Consider the following 25,322-nt stretch of genomic DNA (forward strand, 5'->3'; position numbering starts at 1 on the left):
GTATAACAACAACAAACACAGCTGCGTTGATTTACCGAAGACTGGTGCCAGCAGTGTCAAGATCAGCCTCAAAGCTAAGTTCTTTAATACAGTATTATACATTTGTTATAAATTCATACATTCCATCCCATTTTTAAGTTAAAGTGTGAATGTATGCGTGGGTTTGTGTAAATGTCTTCGTCATTTAGCTTATTCTTCACACAACGTTTTTTTGTATATTTAAATAATTTTCAGTTTTTAACGTTTTCCTTAATATACAGTCTTCAAATTTCTCAATTTTCAACTAGTTTTTTTCATCCGTTTTTTGTTAGTTATTGAAGGTACGTATTTTGCGTGTTTTTATTTATGTGTGTCTATCTTTTTTCTTGTGTGTTTGTGTGCATGTTCGTTGTATGTGTTATTTAATTAAGAGTATTGTATACTGCAGTAGTGTATAGTGGGATGTTCTGGTGCAATTTAGTGTTTGTGTGGGTGTGTTGCAGTGTGTTGTAGTGTACTGTGTGATCTTTGCGCAGAGCCCCTTGGCATCACCGTCACCCCCTTGCCATGGTATTTGTCGACGCAGAGCGGTGCTCCGTGCCGCCTGTTCCAGGAAGCCGATTTCTACCAGCGGGTCACTCCGTAAAGCCCAGAACCGAGTTCCGCGCTGCGCGTCTCCGGCACCGCGTGCACACGCCTCCTCTTCCATCTTCGGGTGGGCCTACAACCCCAGCTGCTCGGCTGCCTCTGCTCTGGGAGTTCGCTCGGTGAAGATCCCGTGCAGTGGCTCCTGCTCGAGAGAGGTCCTCCCATGGCGGCAGGTGTTTGTGCTTCTACTCGGTTGTCTGCAAGCGGCGGAGTGGACCGCTGCTCACCTCCCACCCGCTAAATTCTGCTCCGTGTTTTACCCCATTGTCAAGCAACCCATCAAACTCACTGTCACCGTCACCTCATCCATCACACACAACACACCCCGAAACATTCTCAAACAATGTGCGTTGTTATGAGTGTGTTATTGCTGTGTGTGCATTACAGTAGTGTAGCGGTTAGCGCACTGCGCTATGAACCTGGCGACCTGGGTTCGGTTCCCGCTGACGGCCAACATCAGTGACGATAATCTGAACCGGTACCTGGGGCTTCCCTATGTGTACTCGGCCTCAAATGAGTACCTGGTGCGGTGCGGAAAAACATCGCCACTCGGGAGACAAAGGTGGCCGGGCGTGGTGTTGGCCACCCACCTCCTGGTGTGCCGTGCCGGCCTTTATAGGTGCTCGCTAACAGCACTTGCCCCAACAGTCTGTCAAGGCTATAAGGTGGACATTTGTTTGCATTACTGTGGGCATCAGCGTAGGCCATGACTTCCGAATGGGACTTTAGGGCACCCATTCCTTCTGTTAGCTCCCAGGCGGCCCTTGGGCAAGTCCCAGCACCCACTTTGCCACCCTGCTAGGGTCACGGCGAAGGTGTTGGCGTCAGCAGCAGGGCGCTGGTTGATGATTCTGCCAGATGAACCTTATAGGTCAAAGGCATTGTATCTGGTTGGCATGCAGAAGAACACCACCAATGGAGTCAACGGATGGCAGCGCAAAAGACAGTGCCTACTGCGGGACAACTCATGGATCGCTCAGTCGGGGAACTGTTAACAAAAGCTCTGCACACAGGCAGCTCAGACTCGTTAAATGAATGACAACAGTTTGAAGCAGCAGTCTGGGAATCCGGGCAGCCCTATTCAGGGAGAGCACTGCCTGCCCTCGAGAGAGGAGCCCCAAGAAAATGTTGGGTAAAGAAAGCTCACTCATTTCAAAAGCTGGTTGGCAAGCCGCAGCCAACTAGCCTTCAAACGTGTGATAAGAAATGCAGACTAGTAAAAATGACGATTGCTACTTGGAATGTCCACACATTACTTAACAGGGTTGCTTCTATGAACTAGCTCGTCATCGTATTGATATCACAGCCTTTCAAGAGACAAGACTGGAGGGACAGGGAGAAGACGCAGACTTATTTGGAGTCAGAAGACACGTGGGGAAAAGAGATATGCTGGTGTGGCTTTTGCCATAAACGGCGACATAGCGGATAAAACTCATCTCACTACCTAAAATTCACTCTGAGAGACTCGTGACTATCTATTTCCCTCTAACTAAGGAGCGCTATTTAACACTAAGTGTACGCGTCAACAATGACACACTCAGATGAGAGCAAAGAAGAGTTCTGCTCCATGCTAAATTGTGTCATGGACTCTGTATCCCACAATTGGACATGCTGCTTATACTTGTCGACTTTAATGCGCGTGTTGGCAGCAATTTCCAAAACCATTCTTGGCAGAGTCGGTAAATGTGTAGCGCTCGAACCGACACGACAGCTTCTTGTCTTTCCTCGTTACTTTATTTCGCGTATTTCGCTCAACACTTCCCCATCCAACATCGCTCAACGCTCTCCTGCTAACACCGATCCACAGTTCTCCTCCGCGCTCTCCGCTCGCTCGCCGCGTTCCGCCGGTCTCGCTCGCTCCCCTTCAACCCTCCGTCGACTCTCCTCTCCACTCTCTCCGCCACAGTTCGGCTGCTCTTTATCAGCTCCGCCATCCCACTCTGTCGTAACTACATCAGCTTCTCTTCCCACACTCCAGCCGCTTCCTACTGGCTTCGTCGTCTCACTGCTACCCTACGCTTCTCCACTGCTACCCTACACTTCTCCACTGCTACCCCCACTGCTACCCTACACTTCTCCACTGCTACCCTATACTGTTACTAGCTCTGCTGTGTCGACTCTTCCATCCTCTGTCTCCTCCCAGGCGCGAACTCCCGTCTCCTCCAAAAACCCCTGTCTTTATCCCCGAGCCAATTAATCCCCAATTAATCAGGGGCATCCCCCGCGACGCCACTCGCCCCCAGCCCCCGCTGCCACTTGGCATGTTTTTCCAGACAATGCGGCGCCACTAAGCGACAACAACACCCTCTCGGCCAATCAGCACCCTGCGTCCTTAATTACTCCCTGCCACCTGCTACCATCTTCAGACATCACGTCACCTCCTTTGGGACAACAACGACCAGCCAATCAGCGCCCCGTGTCCTTATTTGCTCCCACTGTACGCCGCGTGCGCGCACACCGACTTCAGCGTGTGACGCGTAACTCAGGCACTACAAATGTAACAGCAATGCAAATATTGAGCTACTGTTTGACTTTTGCGCGCATCACGAACTGTCAATCACAAACATATTTCTACCAACTGGATAAGCACAATTTTATATGGATGTACCCCAGATCCAAGCATTACCACATGTTTACTACACCATAACCCGGACTTGAAAGACATCCTGAACACTTAAGCTTTGCGTGGTCCTGAGTGTTCAACAGACCACTTTCTTATCAAAACTCTCTGCAACTTGCATATAACCTTTCCCAGAAGGAAACAAGCCCCTTTTCTTCCTAAGTAGCTCGTCTCTCGAAATGCAAACCCAGCTGGAAATTGCTACAATAGTCGCCCTTGGCACAGAAACACAAACCGAATCAATAACACAGCCACCGTTAGCTGTGTTAGTAAATGGCGGCTTGCCATTTATTTCCACCTCCATGTGGCCACTGCGCTGTCCGAGCTCTCGCCGAGCTTCAAATTTCTTACGTAGACATGCTAATATCTATATAATATATACAATATAATGGCCACCCCCCACAGCTCCGTAGTACCTCTCCCACATTGGCATTAGCTGCCCCGCCCATCTCTAAACCATTTGTAAACAGCTCTTTGATTGGTGTACACCTACTGCAGGTTACGGAGACCTCTCCTACATTAACATTAGCTGCCCCGCCCATCTCTAAACCTTTATATACAGCCTACCTCGGCAGATTTCTCCCTCTTTCTTCACCTGAAGACGATTGCTTGTGTTGCGATTGAAATGTCCTGATATTATTATTGTTTTGATTATTTTTTCTATCTATGTGGCTTTACTGAAAGACCCAAATAATATATTACATATCCTTCTGCACTTTGGCTAACTACCACCTCTTATATATCAGTTTGACTGTCAAGCGACATATCTTAAATGTGCTCTCTGCTCTGTGTGAATATAAAAGGTTACTTGAAAGAACATCAGAAGCTCTGTGAAAACCAGAAAAGCCTGAGCACTGCCAACCCTAATGGGGACTGTGTGGAAAGATATCCAGATATTCAGCAATGATATGTGAATTTCCAATGCAAGGTTCACAATCTTTGAGAATATGCAATAAGAAATACAAGAAGAGGCATTACCTGTATACCGACCCTTGATATATGCCAGTTTTCTTCTACTGGGGACACACGTAGGCCAGGAGCAGCTTGATCTCGTTGTGGATGATGACGGGCTCGGGGTGCAAGTTGTCCGGGAGACGGTGGGCCGCCGTCATTTCCCAGGCGTCCAAAATAACGACGGGCAACCCCGCCATGAGACGACGCATGATCTGGTCGAGCTGACGGTTGAGCCAATCGGACTGGTCGGGCGAGTGGTAGCTGGTGTTGGCCGACTTGAAGATGACCAGCGTCCCGGGGGCTCGCCTCAGCAGGCGGACGACCGCGGCGCGAATGCCGCGCATGCGAGCGACGTAGAAAGACACAGGGAAGCCCGTGAAGTGAGCCCACAAGCTGATCCCCACCACCGTGTCCTTCCCGCCTGGGTTGTGGGACACAGACGTGGACACGAGGATGTGAGAATGCGGACATACACACAGCAAGGCAGACAGAAGGGATTTTCCCAAGTGCTTGTGTTCTTAGTGGAGTGGCTATTGTTGCACTTTTAATTGAAGTGTGAGGTTGGCTGATGAGCCTAAAAAATCTCGTTTTCCAAATCTCTGGAATTTACAGCTGGTCGGACATGGCGTTAAAATATCACTGCCAAGTTAGCATAGGTCACGGTGGTATTGCCTATCTCGCACGGTTAAGTAACGACAGCCGCTTTGCAGTTCGGGTTTTCAGCTCTGCTCGAGTTTATAGCACAACCACATGCAAATGTAAACGGAGTGACCTCATTACATTTTTACATTAAAAAGAACATGCTGCTGCGGGGTAACGTACTAATTTATTCGCTCATTATAAACTGTTCAGCTTTTATATTGGCTGTTGTAAGAGCCAGTACTCATTCGCACAGGAAGACAGACTCGCACGGGTAGAAACTCTACAGTGACAACGGTGGAGGCATGAGAGTTTACTGGCTGGATCGGCTCAGATGTGCGGTGGAAAAGGGGCATATAATGCCACGTCTAGTTGTGGGAGAGTGAAGAGAGGGGCCTCCTGACCGGTGAGGCCGTCGATCTCGTTGGCCACGTAGTGGATGGCGGCCACGGGCCCGTGCGGCGTGAGGAAGGGGAGGCCCTGCGTGCGGTACAGCAGGAACGTCTTGGTGGCCACGCTCGCCGACATGAGTGGGCCCAGCAGCGTGGGCGCGTTGATGTCGATGAACCTCATGTCTGAGAAGGGCAGGCGTGTCATAATATTTATTTTGCACAGCGCCATTCACAGAAAACATGTACAATTACAAACAATAGAACACAACACAGTATCACTACTTTCACAAGACAATAAAATAATCAAAGGCCAGTGAATAAAAAGTAGTTTGAGATGATATTAAAAAATACCAAGGGTATGCGAGTCTATGATAGCCTGAGATAAATAATTACACTGTCGTGGAGTAGAGGAACAATGCTCTGTCACCCATGCAGAGAAGTTTTGTTTTAGGGACCACCAAAAAGCCACCAAAAGAGTAATGAATGAAGGTTCTGTGCGAGTGCATAACAGGAAAGCAGATCTCTTGGGTACGATGGAGCCAAACCAAACCGGGCCTTGTACGTTAGAAACAGAATCTGATGGACACTCGAGGACACCACGTGGGGGCAGATATAAAACCACCCATCGATACAAACTGCTTTTTATTGGATAAGAAAGATCTAAGCCAGCTAAGAGCAGTGCTTGAAATATATCCATGGTTCGTCAGGCCATCTCAAAGAACGTCATGGTTAACAGTATCAAAAGAAAAATAGATAATGAACCAAATTCAACAGGCATGAATAAATCATGAAAAATCGTGCTGTAGAGTGATCTGATGCCTGATTGGGGAGGTTAAGTGATCGCACTCATCTCTGGACGGTTGTTTCACCGAAAGACCACAATACTGTTTCTGGAAAAGGATATTAGAAAGGGGCCTATAACTACATGGCAGGTCAGGGTCCACATTCTGTGTTTCTAACAAAGGCTTGACCGTCGCAGTTTTAAAAGTGGATTCAATTCTCGAGCCTAAAAGGGTATTAATAATGTTAGTCACAAATTGGAATGAACAAATAACGATGTAGAAGTATTAAAGGAGCAGTATCGAAGGAACACGTTGTGCATTTCATCATGGAGTAACCTGTACAACTTCTGTTCCTGAAACCCGGATAGATTTGGAAGTAGCATTTGGCAAGACTGCAGTTTAAAGATGAATGGAGTTCATACTGGTAGGAACCTCCTGGTTACACCAGCCCACAGGCGATTATTGTGTCCGTCCGTCCGTTGTGCAGGGAGGGGCTGGGTGGGGAGGGTGGGGAGGGGCTGGGTGGGGAGGGGCTGGTCACCCCGTGGTGCCCTTATAAAACTCAACGTTTAACCTACTCACGCCGGCTTGTGCCCGCCCTCACAGTCGGTCATATTTGCGGAATATACCACGCCGCCGTTGACCCTGGCCATTGACCGAGCAACCCAACGTTCCTACCAGCTCCCTCCGCAGGAATGTGTTGACTCATGTTATCTATAATCATTTTGAAAAAAATTTCAGGTGTGTCATTGTAGTACTCCACTTATGTCACGGTGACTCCATTCCCATACTCTTTAATGTAACGTCAGTGTGGTAATAGTCATGTTTGACCATTACAAACTTGTGGGATAACACGGCAACCAGGAAGCCCAGTACTCTCGTCCAAGCTGCGTGGCTTCAGGTATGGGGTTCGTGCTGGAATACCCACGTGTGTGGCACCTGATCAGTGCTATACCAATGGTGTGTTCTCACTACGCAGGTGTCTGCTCATAATACGGCTTTGTTAGCTGTATTAGCCTAGCTGAAGCGAGGCTACGGGCATCCACAACGTGTAGGTAGTTGGTGTGTGTGTTAATTGCTGGGGCATTGCATGTCGCGTGTGTGACCGTTTAAATGCAGTATTTAATATTGGGAGGCCGAGACACACGCCATATGTGCGGACTGTATAACAGCAGTATTTAACATTTGGATATTGTTATGTGCGTCCAGGGTGGGTCCATGTGGAAGCCGCGTGAGAAAAGTAGGGAGGCTGGGTAGGCCTTTAAACCAAGCCAACGCAGACGAGTGTTCTTTTCACTCGCTCGTACTAACTTAGAGTTGAGTGACAATGCTATTGCATTAGAAGAAGGCAACAAAAATGCAACATCAGCGACTGATGGGATATGACGATCGCCAAGAGTGAGGGACTGCTACACTTGCCAGAAGTTTGTGACACCAGTAGCCTCCACAAAGGGGCTGCATGGGAAGAGAGATACAAGAAAACGTCATGGAGTATCAATACCTTATAAGGAGGTTCCTGCTAGATTGAAATGTTTTGACAATTTCATGAATGAGCATTTGGCATTTGACCTCAGAGTGGACTCCTGTCTTGTCTCCCATTCAACTTTTCCACTGGCCTTGTGCAGCTGTCCAGCCCTGTCCCTCTCCTCCCGTAAATCGTGACGAGGAGGACAGGTGGGCTACATAGAAACAAAATAAGGTTCGGAGACGATGAGTAGATACTCTGCGTTGTGTTCTGTCCTCCAGAGAAGTGGGTCACTCCACAACAGCCGAGCACCAGGGGTTTGTGAAACGGTACATATTTATTTTAAAGTGTTCTTCCGAGGAACGTTTGGGTGCCTGAAATAATGACCAGACACCAGCTAGATTTGCTTAGCCAAAAGCTGGATTTGCGTGCCTTGTGAGGCCAGAACATCAATGTTTTGGTCTGCCTCGTACCAAGAGGGCGCTGTACTGGCTGGGCTTGGGTGCGCCAGTGGAAAAGGGGTATTGAAGGCCACCGTTGATATAGATCATACAAAGCACTCTGAGCCGGTGGAGCAATAGATGGTGAGTTCCATCTACCTGGCACATGAGCGGTGAGGTGCAGGAACCACTGGCGAATGGTGGAGTCCCCGTACATGTAGAACCTCTTGTTGCTCAGGCAATTGGCCAGGTCTTGAGGGGTTGGGAAGGGCCGAGCCTTGCAGGACAGCGACACCCACTCATCGTTGAGGTAGAAGCCGCTTGGGGAGGGCACGGGGTGGCCCGGCACACATGGTCCAAGGACATTTTCTAGGACGGACACGCACGCAAAACCAATATAAATCCTATCGTAGACAAACATATGACAAACTTACGAAAACTGCTATGATCTTATCATCATACTACCATTGACTTTAACATCCAGTCTGTTTTCTTTTTCAATATTTATGATCGTGTTAAACTCATAGTCTGCTGAATTTACAAGATTCTCTTCAGATAATACTGGTAGGAACCTCCTGGTTACACCAGTCCACAGGGGATTATTGTGTCCGTCCGTCGTGCAGGGAGGGGCTGGGTGGGGAGGGAGGGGCTGGGTGGGGAGGGGAGGGTGGGGAAGGGCTGGGTGGGGAGGGTGGGGCTGGGTGGGGAGGGGAGGGTGGGGAGGGGCTGGGTGGGGAGGGTGGGGAGGGGCTGGGTGGGGAGGGGCTGGTCACCCCGTGGTGCCCTTATAAAACTCAACGTTTAACCTACTCACCCCGGTTTGTGCCTGCCCTCACAGTCGGGCATATTTGCAGAATACACCACGCCGCCGTTGACCCTGGCCATTGACCGAGCAACCCAACGTTCCTACCAGCTCCCTCCGCAGGAATGTGTTTGTTTCTACTCTGGCCTCTCTGAACAGGTGTGGCCACACACGTGCTCAGCGCTCAGCACTCACCGAGGTTTTGTGGTGATAGGGACGGCTGCACCTCGATCTGGCTTGGATCTCCGCTGATTGTCACCTTGGAGACTTCACTTCATCACGCAAGAACAACGCACAAAAGAATGGGTGAGGAATGGACCACAGACGGGAAACCACACCAGCAGGTAACATGTAATCAAAAAATTACTGTGAATGTAAGATTAGTCTTGTCTGTAAATGATGAAACCCATCACAGCATATTCAAACTAGTAGAAAACACTATGCTCCCAGGGTTGGGCTCATCAGCCATGCAAAGTCATTTTATTCTCTACTATTGCTCTGAAGTCACCCAACAGTAATCATCATTTTGATTCTACAACCATCACGTGAAGGTGAGAATTGTCATGCAGGGGGGAGATGTCGGCTCTTACTTGCTGAAGAACCGGTCCTCCTGCTTTGTGAGAATGTTTCTGCGTCCTCTGTTCGAGTGAAATCGCAGGGTGTCACAGGGCAATGTCCTGGGCTTCTTGCAGAACCACATGTGTCCCGTAGCCGCGTCCCTGTACTCGCACATCCTGGACTTTATCATTAAGTGCGGCACCGCGTTGCACTCGGTGGCCTCGCCTCTCGCTCCTTCCTTCTCAAAGTAGCCGGTAAAGAAGATCTTGTTGGGCACCGAGTCACGGAGGCGGCTCATGATGTGCACAGCCTCGCTCGAGTGAACCAGCTTGACGTCCACGAGGGCCTCGCCGGGCCACGGCAGCACGACGCTCGCCGTGTACGAGCCGTTGTCGTGGTCCAGCACCGAGCCGAATACTCCTGCCCGGAGCCTCTGTGAGTAGACTTTGATGCGAAAGTAGTCTCCGCCGTGCCGCTTGTCCCTGCCGTGGTGGTCTCGAGCCTGCACGCCGAGGCGCAGCGTGTCACCCACCGTGAAGTTGCGTGTCCCACCCAGCAGCCGGTAGCTCGTGGCCGTGGGGCTGGTGGACGACTCGAAGTCGAAGGATGACGTGGCAGGCAGGCTTGGCCACCAGAGGAGTTGTCGCAGGTCGTCCATCTCGGGGTCCTGTAGCTCCGTGGTGGAGCTTCTGGGGCTTGGTTCAGGCCTTGCATGGCGGGGTGGTTTTTGCGAGGGAGTGAGGATGAGGGGCACCTGGGGAGGTGCAAAGAGGAAACGTAGACGTAGGATCACGAAGCCCAGAGGGGCAGGATGTCAGTGTCAACTTTTGCTTTGGGAATAGCGACACGTTTACGGAAACGTGCAATACACCGCATCCTAAAGACAATCAATTTTGCAGGGGTGAAATAACCATCTCAATAATTCACCTTCAGGACTTACGGTGACGTCATGACTAAGTGAGCAGCACTCAAACAGACATCATTGATGTCAACTCAGTATACTATTTTTCGATGATTTTCGTCTGTTGATTGATTTAATTCTGTTTAATCATGTTCCTAGGGGAAGAGCCCGGTTCGTGGACATTCTTACTCTTACATGGCTAACTCGAACTTTTGGGCTCAGGCCTATATAAGGGGGAGACAAGCCTGTGGCTTGTCTCCCCCTTACTTCACGTGTATAATGGCAAAACGAGTCGCAGGCAAGAAGTCTGAGGCCTCCTCTCTACTGTCTTTGCAAATCAAGAAGAAACCTAGAACCCCTCCTGGAGGGACACAATGGGTGTTACAAAACGTACTTGACAAAATCTAGAAATTGTCCCAATATACTAGTGAAATTGGACAGCAAACGGAAGAGAACACCACTCTACTCCAGGTCCTCAATGAAAGTTAAGCGGGATCAATGAGAGGGTGGAAAGCAAGGCCGTAATTATAATATATATTGGGGGGGGGGGGGGGGACACATCCCCTCGAATATTCAAATATGCTGAAAATGCCCCCCCCAATATATTGATATAAAAATATTTATAAATAAAAATTGCTATGCTACGACAGGCAACCACGCACCGCCGTCCGAAATAATCATTAGCAAATGTAATCAAAATCATAACTGAACTTTACAAATTGCCATTATTATTACTACTGGTTATAGCATTGTAATAAAGGACTCGGTCAGGCGATGTTGGTCTCCGCTTGTCCTTTATTTGGGTTCTTGTCTCGCACCCCGCTGGTCCTCGTCCGGACCCGCGCACCCTCTGCTGTGCGCCCCGCGCACGCTCCGTGTGGCCCTCGCCCACACCGTGGCCGCTCCGCTTCCTCCATGTGCCCCCCGTACACGCCGCCAGCCACACTGCTGCTCCGTGTGCCCCGCACACTCTGCTAGCCACTCACTAGCTACGTGTGCCCCGCACACCCTGCTAGCCACACCGCTGCTCCGGCTACCCCACGCACACCGCTGGCCGACGGTGCGCGTAGGTCCCCGACCACGTGGCAAATGGCGCCACTTCCCCGCCACTGCCCAGCGTGGCTCCCCCCTATTTTCACTCTCTTCCAACTCCCCGATCTCTTCCGGCTCTCTCCTTATATCCTCCCCATCCCGTGACCCTGACTCCTCCTTCCCGTACTGCCCCCGTCTCCGCCCCCCGTTCACCCCGTCTCCCATTGGAGCCAAGGTGAGCAGTGGCTCCTCCCACACGCTCCGTCGACCAGGCTCCGCCCCCCCAATACTCCGGGCCGTGTGAGTGGCGCGGAGGCCAGCAACCACCCTGTTCTTGCTCGCATTACATGACCCCCCCCCCCCCTGATGAAAAAGCCAGCCGTCCCCGGCTGCAACAGAACAACAATAATGCGAGCAACAACAAGACAATCAGGAATCACAAGACAAAACGGAGATTAGAACAACAACAATTAACGAAAGGGAAGGGACTTAGAACGAGTGCGGGTCGCCGGCCCGTCCCTCACGGGGGGCGGCCCCCGCACGGACCGTGATCTTGACAGGGTTTTAGGAGCGGCGGGACTGGAACCGTCCGCCGCTGTTGGAGGCCTGTCAATCCCAGCGTCCCGTTCCCCAGAGAGGCCCGTCGTCGGGGCCTCCTGCAACTGCGCCCGCGGCGGGGTTGGAGGGGCAGCGGGGCCAAGTGTCCCTGTCGCCGTGGTAGGCCCACCCAGAGCAGGAATCACTGTGGCCGGCAGGATCACAGCCGGTCCGTCTACAGGAGGCACGACAGGCGCGCTTGCAGGTTGAACAGGCAAAGTCAGTGGCGCGTCGGTCGCGACAGACACCGGCAAGGCAACATTAGGAGATGACGCATCCATCCGCGGGGCCACGTAGGGTTTCAATCGAGACGTATGAACGTACCAGCGCCGCGATCTGAACCGAACACGCGCGGACTGCAGACTAGGAACCTCAATAAGCACAACCGGCCCCTGCCACGGTTTGTGCAACTTAGGAGAGGTCCCCACCGGTACCTGTGGGCAGTGCAGCCAGGCCATGTCCCCCACCCGCCAGGGGGACTCACAATGCGAGCGCCGTGCACAACATTCGTTCCGGGCCTGGGTCTTGGCCGTAGCCAATCGGGCCCCCTCCCGCGCCTCTGCCACGCGACGAATGGTGTCCCCAATATAATCAGGGAGAGGCTTGACAGGACCCTTCGCCCCCGTGCCCAGTTGCACATCCACCGGCGGCACATTCTCGCGGCCGTACATGAAAAAGAAAGGTGAGTACCCCGTCGACGCATGTGGCGTCATCCAGTATGCGGAGAGCACCCCAGGGATATGCAAATCCCAATCAGCCTGCTTTTAGCTAACCGTATGACAGAGCATGGTCGACAGGGTCCGATTGAGCCGTTCAACCATCCCATCCATTTGCGGATGGTAGGTTGACGTCCGAACCTTCTTGGTCCCCAGTGCAGCGCACACCTCGCTCAACAGTTTGGAAGAAAAATTTCGCCCTTGGTCCGTGAGCAACCTTTCCGGTGCCCCTTTATCCATTACGTATCCGAACAGGAACGCCTCCATGATAGACGCCGCTGACTGATCGGCTAAGGGCCAGGCCATCAGCCAGCGGGAAAGATATTCCACCCCGACCAACAAAAATGTATTCCCCCAAGCGGACGGCGGAAAGGGCCCCAAAATATCCAACGCCACCAACTCGTTAATCCGTGACACCTGTATGGACTGCACTGGTGGAACATATGGGTGTTTAGGCGGTTTCCGCCGGGTACAGTCGGAGCATGCCCGAATGTGCCCGACGACATCAGTCGTCATGCCGTGCCAAAAATAATCCCGCTGTAATGTCAACAAGGTTTTCTGCACCCCGAGATGTAACAACTTCTCAGAGTGCAGAGTCCGAATCAACTCATATCGCAACGACGACGGTACAACAAGACACCAGCGATCGTGCAAACCTTCACTCCACATCAACAAGCCATCTCGGAGAGCAGCTCCTGGCGTCCCATCGGACAGCGGTCCACCTCTCTCCTTCGCAGCCTGACCCTGCAAGGCCCCCAGCGACTCATCGAGCAATTGCTCGCGAACCCATACCGAACGGGGCAAATTCAAAACCCAATCAGCCGGTTCTGGACACGCGGGAGCCTCAGGCACCTCCACAGCAGACATAACAGGCCGAGGGGGCTGCGGAACCCACGTGCACCTATTTGTGCCCGAAGCGCAGGCGCAAGGGGACCCCTGCGGCAATCTGGAGAGTGCGTCCGCGTTCGCGTGACGCGATCCTTTACGATACTGAATCTCAAATGAATATTCCTGCAGGGTTTCCAACCATCGTGCCAATTGGCCAGACGGTTGGTCAACCCTCAGGGAATATTGCAAAGATGAGTAACGCAGTAGCGGGTCTCCGCTGGAGACAACACGCGGCTACTGTAAGCCACCACGCGTTCGACGCCGCCCTTAGACTGGGACAGAACGGCCCCAATCCCGGTGTCACTAGCGTCAGTATCCAGAATAAAAGGGCGAGTAAAATCTGGATAGTCCAGCATCGGCGCCGACGCCAAACGATCGCGTAGGCCCTGAAACGCCACCTCCTCCGTCGGTCCCCAGCTGACCCTCCGGCCCTTCGCCGTAAGGAGGTGCAACAGCCTAGCGATTGTGGCAAAGTTTGGAATGAACCTGCGGTAATACAAAGCGAACCCAACGAACCGACGCACGTCCCCCACTGTGGCCGGAGTCGGCCAGTTTCGGACGCATGCTGTCTTCTCCGGGTCCATGGCCACCCCGTCCGAACTGACTATGTGGCCCAAATAGCGCACGGATCGTTGCAACAGGTGACACTTTTTGGGCTTAAATTTCAAATTGGCGGAACGCATCCTAGCAAACACCGCGTCCAATCTCCACAGATGTTCCTCAAACGTGCGGCTGATGACGATAACATCATCTAAATATATCAAACACATGTCCCACTGCAGACCGGTCAACACGAGCTCCATCAACCACTGGAACGTCGCAGGGGCGGCGTTCAAGCCCATGGGAAGACAATTAAACTGAAACAAGCCCTGCGGCGTACGGAAAGCCGTCTTTTCCCTCGAGGACTCGTCCAGGGGAAGTTGCCAGAATCCCGACAAGAGATCAAGAGTAGAAAAAAAATTCGCCCCAGACAAGGCATCGAGGGAATCATCCATACGCGGAAGGGGGTACGCGTCCGCAACCGACACCTTATTTAACCTGCGAAAATCGACACAAAATCGCAATTTCCCATCCTTTTTCTTCACGAGGACCACCGGGGCGCCCCATGGACTGTTGGACGGGGAAATAATGTCAGCGGCCAGCATATCCTCCACTGCGCCGCGTACATGATCCCGCTCCGTCGGACTCAACCGATGCGGGTTCATCCGAATCGGAGCGGCATCCCCCGTATCAATATGGTGGGAGAGCAAGAAGGTGCGTCCCAAATCGAAATCGTCCGAACTAAAGACGTCGGAATACTTTCCCAACAGCGCGCGAAGCGCGGACCGTTGGTCCCCAGTCAAGGACGCATTTTCCCAGCACAATTCGGCAATCCAGCGATCATCCTGTGCCGTGGAGGCCGAGACCCTCCCTACGAGGCCCCAGCGGCCCCGATCATCATGGGCCGTGAAAGCAGTCATAGCATGAGCCAAAACCATTCCGGCTGGCACAATAACATTATCCCCGCTCCCATTCAACACTTGTAAAAACGGAGGCTGACCCGGCCGAACAATCGTCTGTGCCCCGACCAGCATCAAGCCACCCGTTATAGCATTGGACGGCGACAACAACACGCCCGCCGCACCCTCGATTCCCGGCACTGGTTTCCGATACCGCAGCGGAATAAGCATCTGCGAGCCAGGTGGAATATCAACCGATACCTCGGACAGCGCCTGCACCTGGCGGTCAGGAGCGGACTGGCCCCAGGGTGATGGGAAGAAATAAATTTTGCACCAAAATGCGCACGTCGACCCCTTGGATCGAACCCAGCACAGTCGACGACCCAGTAGCGGCCGCAACCACCCTCCGTGCCAATTTCCACCACTGCGTCAGCGAGCGACGCGGATCTCTCAGCGCCCCCCCGTTAGTAATGTCACCCAGACCGCGTAGCGATGGTGATGCATGAGATGACAGGCCTTGCCGGGTGTCTGATGCGTACCGACTTGCCTGTCGTGGGTGATCTTGCCGCGTCGCGTCCTTGGCAGGGGCCTCCTGCAGGAGCGGCGGCCGAGAGCGAGCCCAACACTCCCTGGCGAAGTGCCCCCGACGGCTGCAGCGGAAGCACGACAAGTCGGCTCGTCGTCCGGCACCCCCTCTGTCTTGGCGATCCCGCAACGGTGGCCCCGAGCGCAACTCCGCTCCCCCTCGAGTAGGCCACTGGGTCAATGCTGCCGCCAGCTCCTCAGGCCCCCTCTTGTCCTGTACGTAGACGGCTTTGGATGGATCCCACCCTGTGGCACCGCCTTCGATGTTGGGGCTCCCCGTCCAGGCCGTCACCTGCTTCCACCGGCGTAGGCTGAATTGCGCGTCCAGGCACTTAGCCGCTATCCGGGAGGTCAGCTGTTCGTGGCCGCACACCGGCATGGGGATGCCCAAATCCCTGGACAACTCCAACATCTTGCTCAATATTAAAGGCTCCAGCAAGTCGGGCTCCGTGTTCGGATATGCGGCCATAGCCAGCTCCAACACAGCGTCCCGGAAAGCCACTGGCGATTCTTCTGGTGCCCATTGCCGCTGCACAAATCTGCGATGTGCGTCGTCCGGGGGCTCATAAGCCTCCGCCATTTCCTCGAACACTCCTTTTAGCGTCGTCTTCCTCGCGGCCTTGATGGCGCGGAAGAACCTCACAGACTCGTCGTCCAGGAGCGTCGGTAGGACCTCCAAGGCTTCCGCATCCGTCCACTTGGCGGATCGGACCACCGCCTCAAAACAGCAGGCAAATGCACTCCAATCCCCGCCGATTGAGAACTCCTTAACCATCATCAGACGATGGCTGCGGGTCCCCAAGTCGCCGTCTCCCGCTGAAGGTGTTCCACGCGGTGGCGACAAGATGGCGTCTCCATGCGGCGGGGTCAAGATGGCGGCTTCCCGCGGTGGAGGCAACAAGATGGTGGCTTCCCGCGGTTCGTCCCCGACCACGCCCAAGATCGCGGCGTCCTGCCGCGTGTCGGAGAGTGCGGGAAGCGTTGCGCAGGCCCCAATGGCGGACGGCTCGGCTCCACTCGAAGGCTCCCCGCTTGGCCGATCCGGCCTCGTTGCTGTCGTCACCAGGGTGCATAATTGCATCAAAACGGCCCACAGCGAATCAAGTTGGGCCACCACGTGTCACCAGCCCTCCTCGGCGCCCGTCGATGCAGACTGCCCGGCCGCCCCGACAACATCTTGCACTCCTGGCGCGTCGCGCGTCCCCACGTCGCCTCCGCCTTCCATCGTCGGGAGCGCCACCGCTGGAGGAAGATCTTCTTCGTCTTCAGAAGATGGTGCAGGTATGTTCTTTTTCTTGAGATGTTTAGATATCTCGTACCACTTCTGACACCAGTGTAATAAAGGACTTGGTCAGGCAATGTTGGTCTCCGCTTGTCCTTTATTTGGGTTCTTGCCTCGCACCCCGCTGGTCCTCGTCCGGACCCGCACACCCTCTGCTGTGCACCCCACGCATGCTCCGTGTGGCCCTCGCCCACACTGTGGCCGCTCCGCTTCCTCCGTGTGCCCCCCGTACACGCCGCCAGCCACACTGCTGCTCCGTGTGCCCCGCACACTCTGCTAGCCACTCACTAGCTACGTGTGCCCCGCACATACCTGCTAGCCACACCGCTGCTCCGGCTACCCCACGCACACCGCTGGCCGATGGTGTGCGTACGTCCCCGACCACGTGGCAAATGGCGCCACTTCCCCGCCACTGCCCAGCGTGGCTCCCCCCTATTTTCACTCTCTTCCAACTCCCCGATCTCTTCCGGCTCTCTCCCTATATCCTCCCCATCCTGTGACCCTGACTCCTCCTTCCCGTACTGCCCCCGTCTCCGCCCCCCGTTCACCCCATCTCCCATTGGAGCCAAGGCGAGCAGTGGCTCCTCCCACACGCTCCGTCGACCAGGCTCCGCCCCCCCAATACTCCGGGCCGTGTGAGTGGCGCGGAGGCCAGCAACCACCCTGTTCTTGCTCGCATTACAGTATTATGGTGTACTGCAGTTCTGCGTGTGGTGGTTTGTCCAAGTTGTGTTGCCGTACCCCAGCAGAAGCCGTTGCTCGACTGCTGTGGGTAGGTACAATCAATGCCAAACACTGTCCTGTCTCTCCATTTCATTGCTATATCACTGCTGAGAGGAAACACACTTTTTGGTGAAAACGGGCCGATTTGCGATTGCTAATCAATTAACCATAACTAACGTTAGCTATCATAGCTAAGTAAGTTACTTGGAAAGTTAATTAGCCACACATTTACCCAGCGAGCAACAATGGCGCTCACGGGTGTGTTCATATAACGTTAATGTCTCTATTACGTTACTAGGGGTTGTTCGGGGGTGCCTGCGACGCCCCTCACAACCATTTATGGCCTTTGGCCAGGAAAGTCACACACGAACGATGCATTCACGCAAGCACCCGATGCTCCGTTTTGAAGTTTTAAAATGAAACATCTTTGGATTGTATTATGTTTTGAATTAGATAATTTTACTTCTTCATTAAAAGCTTATATCATTTTACATCTGGAAGACTTAATTGAAAAGGACATTGTGTGAATTTTCTCTCGTCATTAAGTAGATGTCCTTGCTGGATGGTTCGATTTGATGTGGACTTTCACTTGTTTGGGATTGCGGGATCGAGATAAGACAACATAGAGCTAGCCGTGCGAGAAGACCGCCGTCTGTAGATTGATTCCAACGTAATCGAACGTCTATCCCTACACCTCCGTCGTTGATGCAGGGGGTGCGTAAGTTTGCAGTGCCCCCTGCATAAAAACGATGGAAAGTGCAGTGTTCATCACAGATAGATAGAGTTGTGCGCTCATATAAGAGGACATTTGTCAGAAAGCCCACGTGAAGTCTGAGTAAAGTGTCAACCATTTATGTTGCGCTGCATGTGTAATATTTGTAGACAGTAGAATTGATTTATTGCATATTTGTATAGTATAATGTACTTGCTTATGATAAATAGCATTATTAGTTAAAATTTTTGATTTAAAGCTTTCGTGACTGCAGGGATTCATATTCTTGGTTGTTTCGGTAAAGTCACGTAGAAGGGAAATAATAAAATAATTTAAATATAAAACAATACAAAAAAAATTATATTTATATTATTTCCCTTCTAGCATTATTAGTGTTTCTTGGATTAAAGTGCAAGCAGTTTTATTACAGTCAACTTTCATTCACAGTGAGTGTCCTCATGAGCAAGAGGAAGGGTGGCAGTGACATTCGTCAGCCTCAGAAAAAAAGAAAAGTAAGCATTAACACCATTGGAACCTCCTTTGCCTTTTGGCGTCATCTGGTCCAACACCATGTGAGACTAGGCTCTAAGAAAAGCTGTCTCTGGTGTGAACCAATCAATTTCAAGGACAGTGCATACATTATCAGAGTTGTTTTTTTTTGTTTGCGTTCCGACCGCAGTTATTGTGGTCAATGCAAACATGACTCCTTGTAAAAAAAAGGTGTCAGTTTTGTTGCCAGATTAAAGGGTAAAAAAACAATTATCAAGAAAAGTAAGTTGAGAGCAGTGAGAAAATTAGTACCAGTCAGATGATAGAAGTATACAGTAGTACAAGAGATGAGTCAATGTTTCTCGATATAATAATAATTGCCATTCAGATCAGAAATGGTTATTAATCCATCCCTGAAAAGCATGGCAAGGCAAGAGACACCACTTGTTTACTGATAATATTTTTTTCATGTAAAAAATGACGGTCTTGCCGACGCTCTATACCATTTACGAATGGCCCCCACCCACATCCCGAGGGCCTTTTGAAAGATACTCTATTCTCCTGTTACCTATTTAATATGGAACCATAAGATGTTTAGAATAGATTACCACTCCATTACCCTACCTAGGTGAGAATGTAGCCTGGCCCTTCCAGACTTCCTTAAGTTCCATGAAACAATCACTCTCCAGAACTTTAAGCACTGAATTAACCCATTATAGAAAGGGACAGAGAAAAAGTGGGAGAAAAGCTCCGTGAGCCTATGGTCACTGGCTGGGATCAACCTAAAGATAGACCTGGGGCATTAAACTATTTTGGACAGTTTCTAGCACACATTGGGAATATACAATGACGGGAAAATCTCTTTCCCTACCTTTATACATTCATAGGATTCACGTCCTATTACCGCTGTTTTGTCGCCGGGTTTACTACCATCGCTAAACCTCTCCACGCCTTGACGGCAAAGGGTCATAAATTCCATTGGGGAGAGGAGGAGGCCACATTTGTTGCACTCCGGGATGGCTTGGTGAACGCCCCTCCCCTCCGCTGCCCCGACTTTACCTTGCCGTTCGTCCTTGATACAGAGGCTAGTAACACCGGAATTGGAGCTGTTCGGTCCCAAGTTGTCAATGGCGTCGAGAGTGTTGTCGCATATGGAAGCAGAGTGCTGTCTCCGGCCTAACAATGGTATTGTGTCACACCCCGGGAACTGTTAGCTATTGTGGTTTTTGTGCAACAGTATCTCCCCTATTTGTATGGTAGACACTTTGAGGTGCGCTCTGACCATGCGTCGCTACAGTACGCCATCTGGCCAACTTTCACGCTGGTTGGAGGTCCTCCAGGACTACCCCTTCAAGGTTGCCTATCGCAAAGGGTCCCGTCACACGAACGCTGACGCCCTGTCGCGATTACCAACGAGCGGCGGGTGCGCGTACTTTTCGGGCTCCGGGCGCTGTAAGCCGCCCAACGAGCCCTCGCCCCCTCCCCTTGTGGCATCGGCCGAGGTGACATCTGAGGTGACCCGAGGGTCCGGTGGCACGTGGCGCCGTCATTGGGTTAGACCACGAAGAATGGGGGCACCTCCAGGTTGAAGATGCTTCCCTGCTTAAATTGTGACGCCGTGCTGGAGAGACTGATGGGGGCGAGGATTGACTGGGTGTCGCCTCTGTCATTCTCAGAGGCAGAATACTCTTGCATTGGGATGGAGGGTTGCACCATTATAACATTGTTGTGCCCACTGCCCTTCGGGGGTAAGGTCATTTGGGCAGTACACGCGCACCTGTTGCACCTGGGTGTGCATAAGACGCGGACCACACTTAAGTTGGACTTCTTCTGGCCCGACATGGCTGAGGATGTCGCTAATTAGTTGAAGGGGTATATGCAGTGCGCACGGCGGAAGCCGCCGGCAAATCCCTGTTGTCCACCGTTGCAATCGATTCAGGTTTCCTGCGTAAATGAATTAGTTTATCTGGACATCAATGGTCCATTTCCCACAACCCCTCGTGGGAATAAGTACTTGCTGGTGGGAGTCGAGTATTTTTCACGATGGCCTGTGGCCTGGCTGCTTCCCAACCAATCAGTAGTGATGATCACCAAGGCATTCCTCAATGGCTACGTCATGGACAAGGGTGCTCCCAAACGTCTTCTGACCGATCAGGGCAAACATTTTTCTTCAAAATTGTTGCGAGAGGTGTGCGATTTTTCGGGAACAAAGAAAGTACGCACGTCACCGTACGATCCGCAGGGATTTACATATTGCCGGAGTCCTATCTGCATATAGGATGGCCCCTCAAGCATCCACCAGCTACTCACCGTTTTTTTTATGTACGGAAGAGAACACGACTCCCCGATTGATGTTCAGTTACAAGCCTTGCCCAACAAGGCTAAATCAAAAATTTCTAACTCCGTGCGCTTCACCCTTCAAAAGCTTTCCGAAGCGTGGGAAGCTTCCAGGGTTAAGTCCGATTCACGCCAATTGGCCAATAAGCGGCTGAGGGGTTTCCGTGCTTCTGCACATGAGTGGGCGCCTGGGGACAGAGCCTGGTTGCAGGGGTGGTCACGTGTCGGGGCGAGATCCTGCTAGAGGGTTCGAGAAGGTGGTCGTGGCCAAGGGCGGAGCCAGCCACGACCAGTGAGGATATAAACCGGGTCCCCAGAGGGACCGGTGTGTTCAGCGTTGCTGTTGTTATCCTGAAGATCGACGTTCTATGTTCTACTTCCGAGAAGAGTCACCAACACGTGGACCTGGACCCAAGCCGGGGTCCTGTCCGTTGTAGCTACTCCCAGTGTGATTAGTGTAGTTAGCCTGGTTGTCCACCACCATAAGTTGTTATCTGGTAAAGGGGCAGTTACCTTTTGTGTTGATATCAATAAATGTGTTGCCTCCAAAGAGTACGTCTGCGACTCAGTTGAATCCACTACACATGTAATGTTTTACATATGTGTCCTTTAAAAAAAATGCGCAAATTTTAAACGAGGAATGCACGTGGTTAAACCAGACCAATTTGCGATGTCATACCGTACTGGACGCACATGTCACGTACCGCAGAAAATACTTCCACCACGTGGAGAGAAATCCCCTCCACCATGTTGAGGGGATTTCCGTCCACGCGGTGGTGTGAAGCTGGACTCGAGAATGTGGAGGGGTTGGACGTGGTGGAGTTGCTTGTGTCCAATGGTTAGAACTGTCAAATGAGGATCTGATGCAGCTGGAACAATAACGTGCAACAATAACGAGCTGAGGAAGAGGCCGATTAAATGATACTACTACCACCACGAATATTAACTAGCATTCACTGCTACATACTCTTAGGTTTTTTCGGTAAAGTCACGTAGGTAAAAAATAAAAATAAAAAATAATAATAGAAATAAAAAATAAATCACGACGTTTCGGAGGCAACACAAGTCTCCGTCTTCAGGTGGGACCGTCACAGCTAAATTTACTGTATCAAGTGAGGAGAAATCCAAGAGACAAGCTCTTAAATACAAGTTAAGGGGGAGGGGGGAGGGGCTTATCTGAATGTGGTAGCCAGGGAATGGAACGGTGGGGGGGGGGCTAAAAGGGAACAATTGGTGCACCCCAGTCCGGGGTTGAGGCCGATGTTAGCTGACAAATCCAAAATACAAAATGGCAGTACTGTTAAACGCTGGGGATGTCAACACTTGATACAGTAAATTTAGCTGTGACGGTCCCACCTGAAGACGGAGACTTGTGTTGCCTCTGAAACGTCGTGATTTATTATTTTATTTCTATTATTATTTTTTATTTTTATTTTTTACCTACGTGACTTTACCGAAAAAACCTAAGAGTATAAATCTTTGCAGTCACGAAAGCTTCAAATCTAGAATTCACTGCTACAAACAGCAGCAGAAGACGAAAAATGTTGTTCAGCTGTCTTTGGACAGAATTTTCTAAATGTTCTGCAATCAATCCAGAAGTTCCGGTGAAGAGCTCAGAAGGGAGGCAGCTACCTCTGGTGAATATTCCTGTGGCTCCAACTTCATCGTCAGATGAAGAGGCTGGTGACCCTACCCCATCGTCTGCATAACTCCACCACTGGCTCACCCCAAGAGGCCTCGATCACCAACCACGCTCTTAAACTATCTAGGATAAGTTTTTTTTTTTAAAATCGAATTTGTCTTTATTGTTAGTTAATCACATGCAACATGTAATCACATGAATTTTGTATACGTCGTAACATTTAATCACGCATTTTTTCCAGTAATGTCTAATCGGAACACAAACTCTGATTTTAACATAATTTATATGGAAAATTGGAGTTTGCTTCAAGTAATTTCGAGTTTAGTAGCATTTCCCCAAGATTGCATCCATTACGGATAGCGGGGCATTTCTGTATTTCAAGGCACGAGAACAAACACAATCATTAGCACGAATGAGTAAAAAAAACAACACGCGGGAGACAGTCATTAACACTGACAAGCAACATGCTAATTAATGCATTAACACGAACAGAACCGCGGTGGACTTGGTTTGAAGTTTCATATTTATTCGATATTCGCAATAAATCACGTAGACTTCTCACACCGGTCTGGGTGAAACGTCATCCCTGAGTGCTGTAGCTGGCTCTGCGTGCACAAATCAGGTGGATGCCGAAAGGGGGACTAAAATAAAAGAACGACGAAGTGCAGGAAAGTAAAACAAACTAAGAAGAATAAAGGAAGCTGTGCTGGGTGAAAGCTATGATCGGATAAAGCAAGCCGAAAACAACTCAACAGATTCGATATGCCTTATAAAGAAAGGTTAATACCGCACAGTAGAGAGGCGACATTTCGGCCAAAATAACTTCTCCGTCAACGCCCATCCATCAAGAGCCATCGCCCGATTTGTCGCCGATTATATACTTTTTATTTAAAGGCGCTGTTATTGAGGAATGTGTACAAATTGTTGAGATTAATTGTGCTTGTTGCACCACTGCCAACGCAGCAGCAGCAGCAGCAGGTAACTTGAGTAGACACGGAGCTGAGCAGCAAGAGGGGAAGGAGGACGGGTGGAGGAGCGGCGAGACAGTGAGTGACCAAGCCTTGTTGGTCGTCGGGGTTGTTTGACCATACTTCATCACACTGGGCAGTGCGGGTTGGTGTCGGGTGATGGGTGTGGGAGCGCCTATGACTGGCTCCCATATCCCCGATGATAACCGTGGGTGGGAACTCAGGTGTCCGGGTTCGGAGCGCAATGCGCTATCCACTACCGATGCTAGAATAATCCACATTTTTTTCGTGTCAAATCAGAGGCACGTAGACTCACACAGGGACACGTAGACTCACACAGGGACACGTATACTCACACAGGGACTCGTAGACTCACTCAATCAACATTACACGTTTAGAGTGTTTGGCTGCGATACATTTCCACGTGACGAGCCACTTCGTTGGGCTATCATTTGTGGACAAGTCGCTTCTGAAAAAGAGTTACATAGCTCAGTGGCCCTTATCCGGTAAAATAAAAATCGTTTATAGTTTTACATCGCCCCGTACTGAAAAATCTTGGCAGAACCCTCTTAAAAAGAGTCTTGAGACTCAGGGCGATTTTCCTGGGTAAACGAGCGGAATAATTTGACTTAAGAATCGGTAATCGCAACAAATCGTGAACTACACAGGACTGGATAGGGGTTAGGGGTGCAGAAAGGTGAGGTGGATGAAGAGGAGTAGGAGGAGTTCTCACGTTCATCACGAAGACGACGAGGGCGCTGAGAGCGAGGAGCGAGATGAGAAGCCACGACCTGAAGATCCGAGATGGAGGAACACTCTTCGAGTCCATCTTCATCATTCAGCCCCGAGGAGGGAAACGCGGGGACTGCCCGTGCTTCGTCGTAACCTCAATCACTCGCCCCTCCTCCTCCCCCTCCGCCTCCTGCCCCTCGCCCTCCTCCTCCCTCTGTCCCTACACCTGCTACTCCTCGTGCAGCTCCTCCTGCTGATCCTCAACTCTCTTATCGCCCTGATTCGTTCGTCTCATTCGTACTGTGTTCCAAGGCCGTGATTATAATATATTTTGGGGGGGACACACACCCCACCCCCAATATTGAAATATGCTCAAAATGTCCCCCCAAATATATTGCTATAAAATAGATTCATGTTTATATGATTGTGGTTATGGTTGTACTTTGTTAATCCCTAATCTCTGCATTACATACAATGAAACAAGAAAAGATAAAAAAGAAAAAACAGAGCAATGTAATACAATACACTATTAGACATTGTAAAAAATAAATGAAAAGTCCATCCCATGTGTTAGTGAATATTGAAGATGTACATTTACGTTTTGTTGTGTGATTGTACACTTTTTTAGGAGTTGTTGCACGTAAATACATTTTTCTTAAAACATGAAACCTCGGCATATGCTATTTTGTGTGAATTGTTGGGGCCGCTGGTCCCCGAAGTCCCTCCCTGATCCGTGCCTATGGCAGGGGCTCCGCCGTTCGCCGACCCCTCGCTACTCTGCGAGCATCTGCTGCCGTCGCTGGGCTCATCGCCCGACGGCTCCCCTCCCTGGTCCGTCCCTCCGCGAGCTCGTGTGAGAGGCATAGCTCGCCGCCCGCTCTCGTTCACCTGCAAACGCTGCGTTGTCTCGCCACCAATCACGTGCTCTAAACGGGGGTCAGGGGTCGGAGGGCAAATGACGCTGCCCTCACACCGCGCGAGTCCCTGCGGCGATAGACGG

General features: G+C 51.1%; 1 protein-coding gene across 3 annotated transcripts; it reads right to left on the reverse strand.

Annotated features, from left to right (window-relative positions):
- Positions 1-2,342: 2,342 nt before the first annotated feature.
- On the reverse strand, positions 2,343-24,500 carry LOC144728116 (NXPE family member 3-like). 3 transcript variants are annotated; one of them, XM_078607403.1, is made up of 6 exons: positions 24,324-24,500; positions 9,312-10,033; positions 8,917-8,993; positions 8,135-8,288; positions 5,245-5,415; positions 2,343-4,622 (listed from the first exon to the last, which is right to left on the reverse strand). In XM_078607403.1, exons 1-6 carry the CDS (start codon positions 24,426-24,428, stop codon positions 4,178-4,180), a joined length of 1,674 nt encoding a protein of 557 aa, XP_078463529.1. In that variant the 5' UTR covers positions 24,429-24,500; the 3' UTR covers positions 2,343-4,177. The 3 variants fall into 3 exon arrangements, with proteins under 3 accessions (XP_078463529.1, XP_078463530.1, XP_078463531.1); XM_078607404.1 differs by having other exon boundaries at positions 8,079-8,288; positions 24,324-24,499; XM_078607405.1 differs by having other exon boundaries at positions 9,312-9,986; positions 24,324-24,411.
- Between the last annotated feature and the right edge of the window lie 822 nt (positions 24,501-25,322).

The sequence above is a fragment of the Lampetra planeri genome, chromosome 27 (genome assembly GCF_965212315.1).
Source record: "Lampetra planeri chromosome 27, kcLamPlan1.2.h2, whole genome shotgun sequence".
In the NCBI taxonomy this organism is placed as follows: Eukaryota; Metazoa; Chordata; class Hyperoartia; order Petromyzontiformes; family Petromyzontidae; genus Lampetra; species Lampetra planeri.

Bases quoted from the DNA above. Each gene is read 5' to 3' on its own strand.
- LOC144728116 (XM_078607403.1), bottom strand. From the start codon at position 24,428: ATGATGAAGATGGACTCGAAGAGTGTTCCTCCATCTCGGATCTTCAGG. The intron at 8,994-9,311 runs GTAAGAGCCGAC...TGCGTGATGAAG, and splicing joins GAGGACCGGTTCTTCAGCAA to TGAAGTCTCCAAGGTGACAA. The intron at 5,416-8,134 runs GTACGGGGACTC...TGCCCTTCTCAG, and splicing joins AGCAACAAGAGGTTCTACAT to ACATGAGGTTCATCGACATC.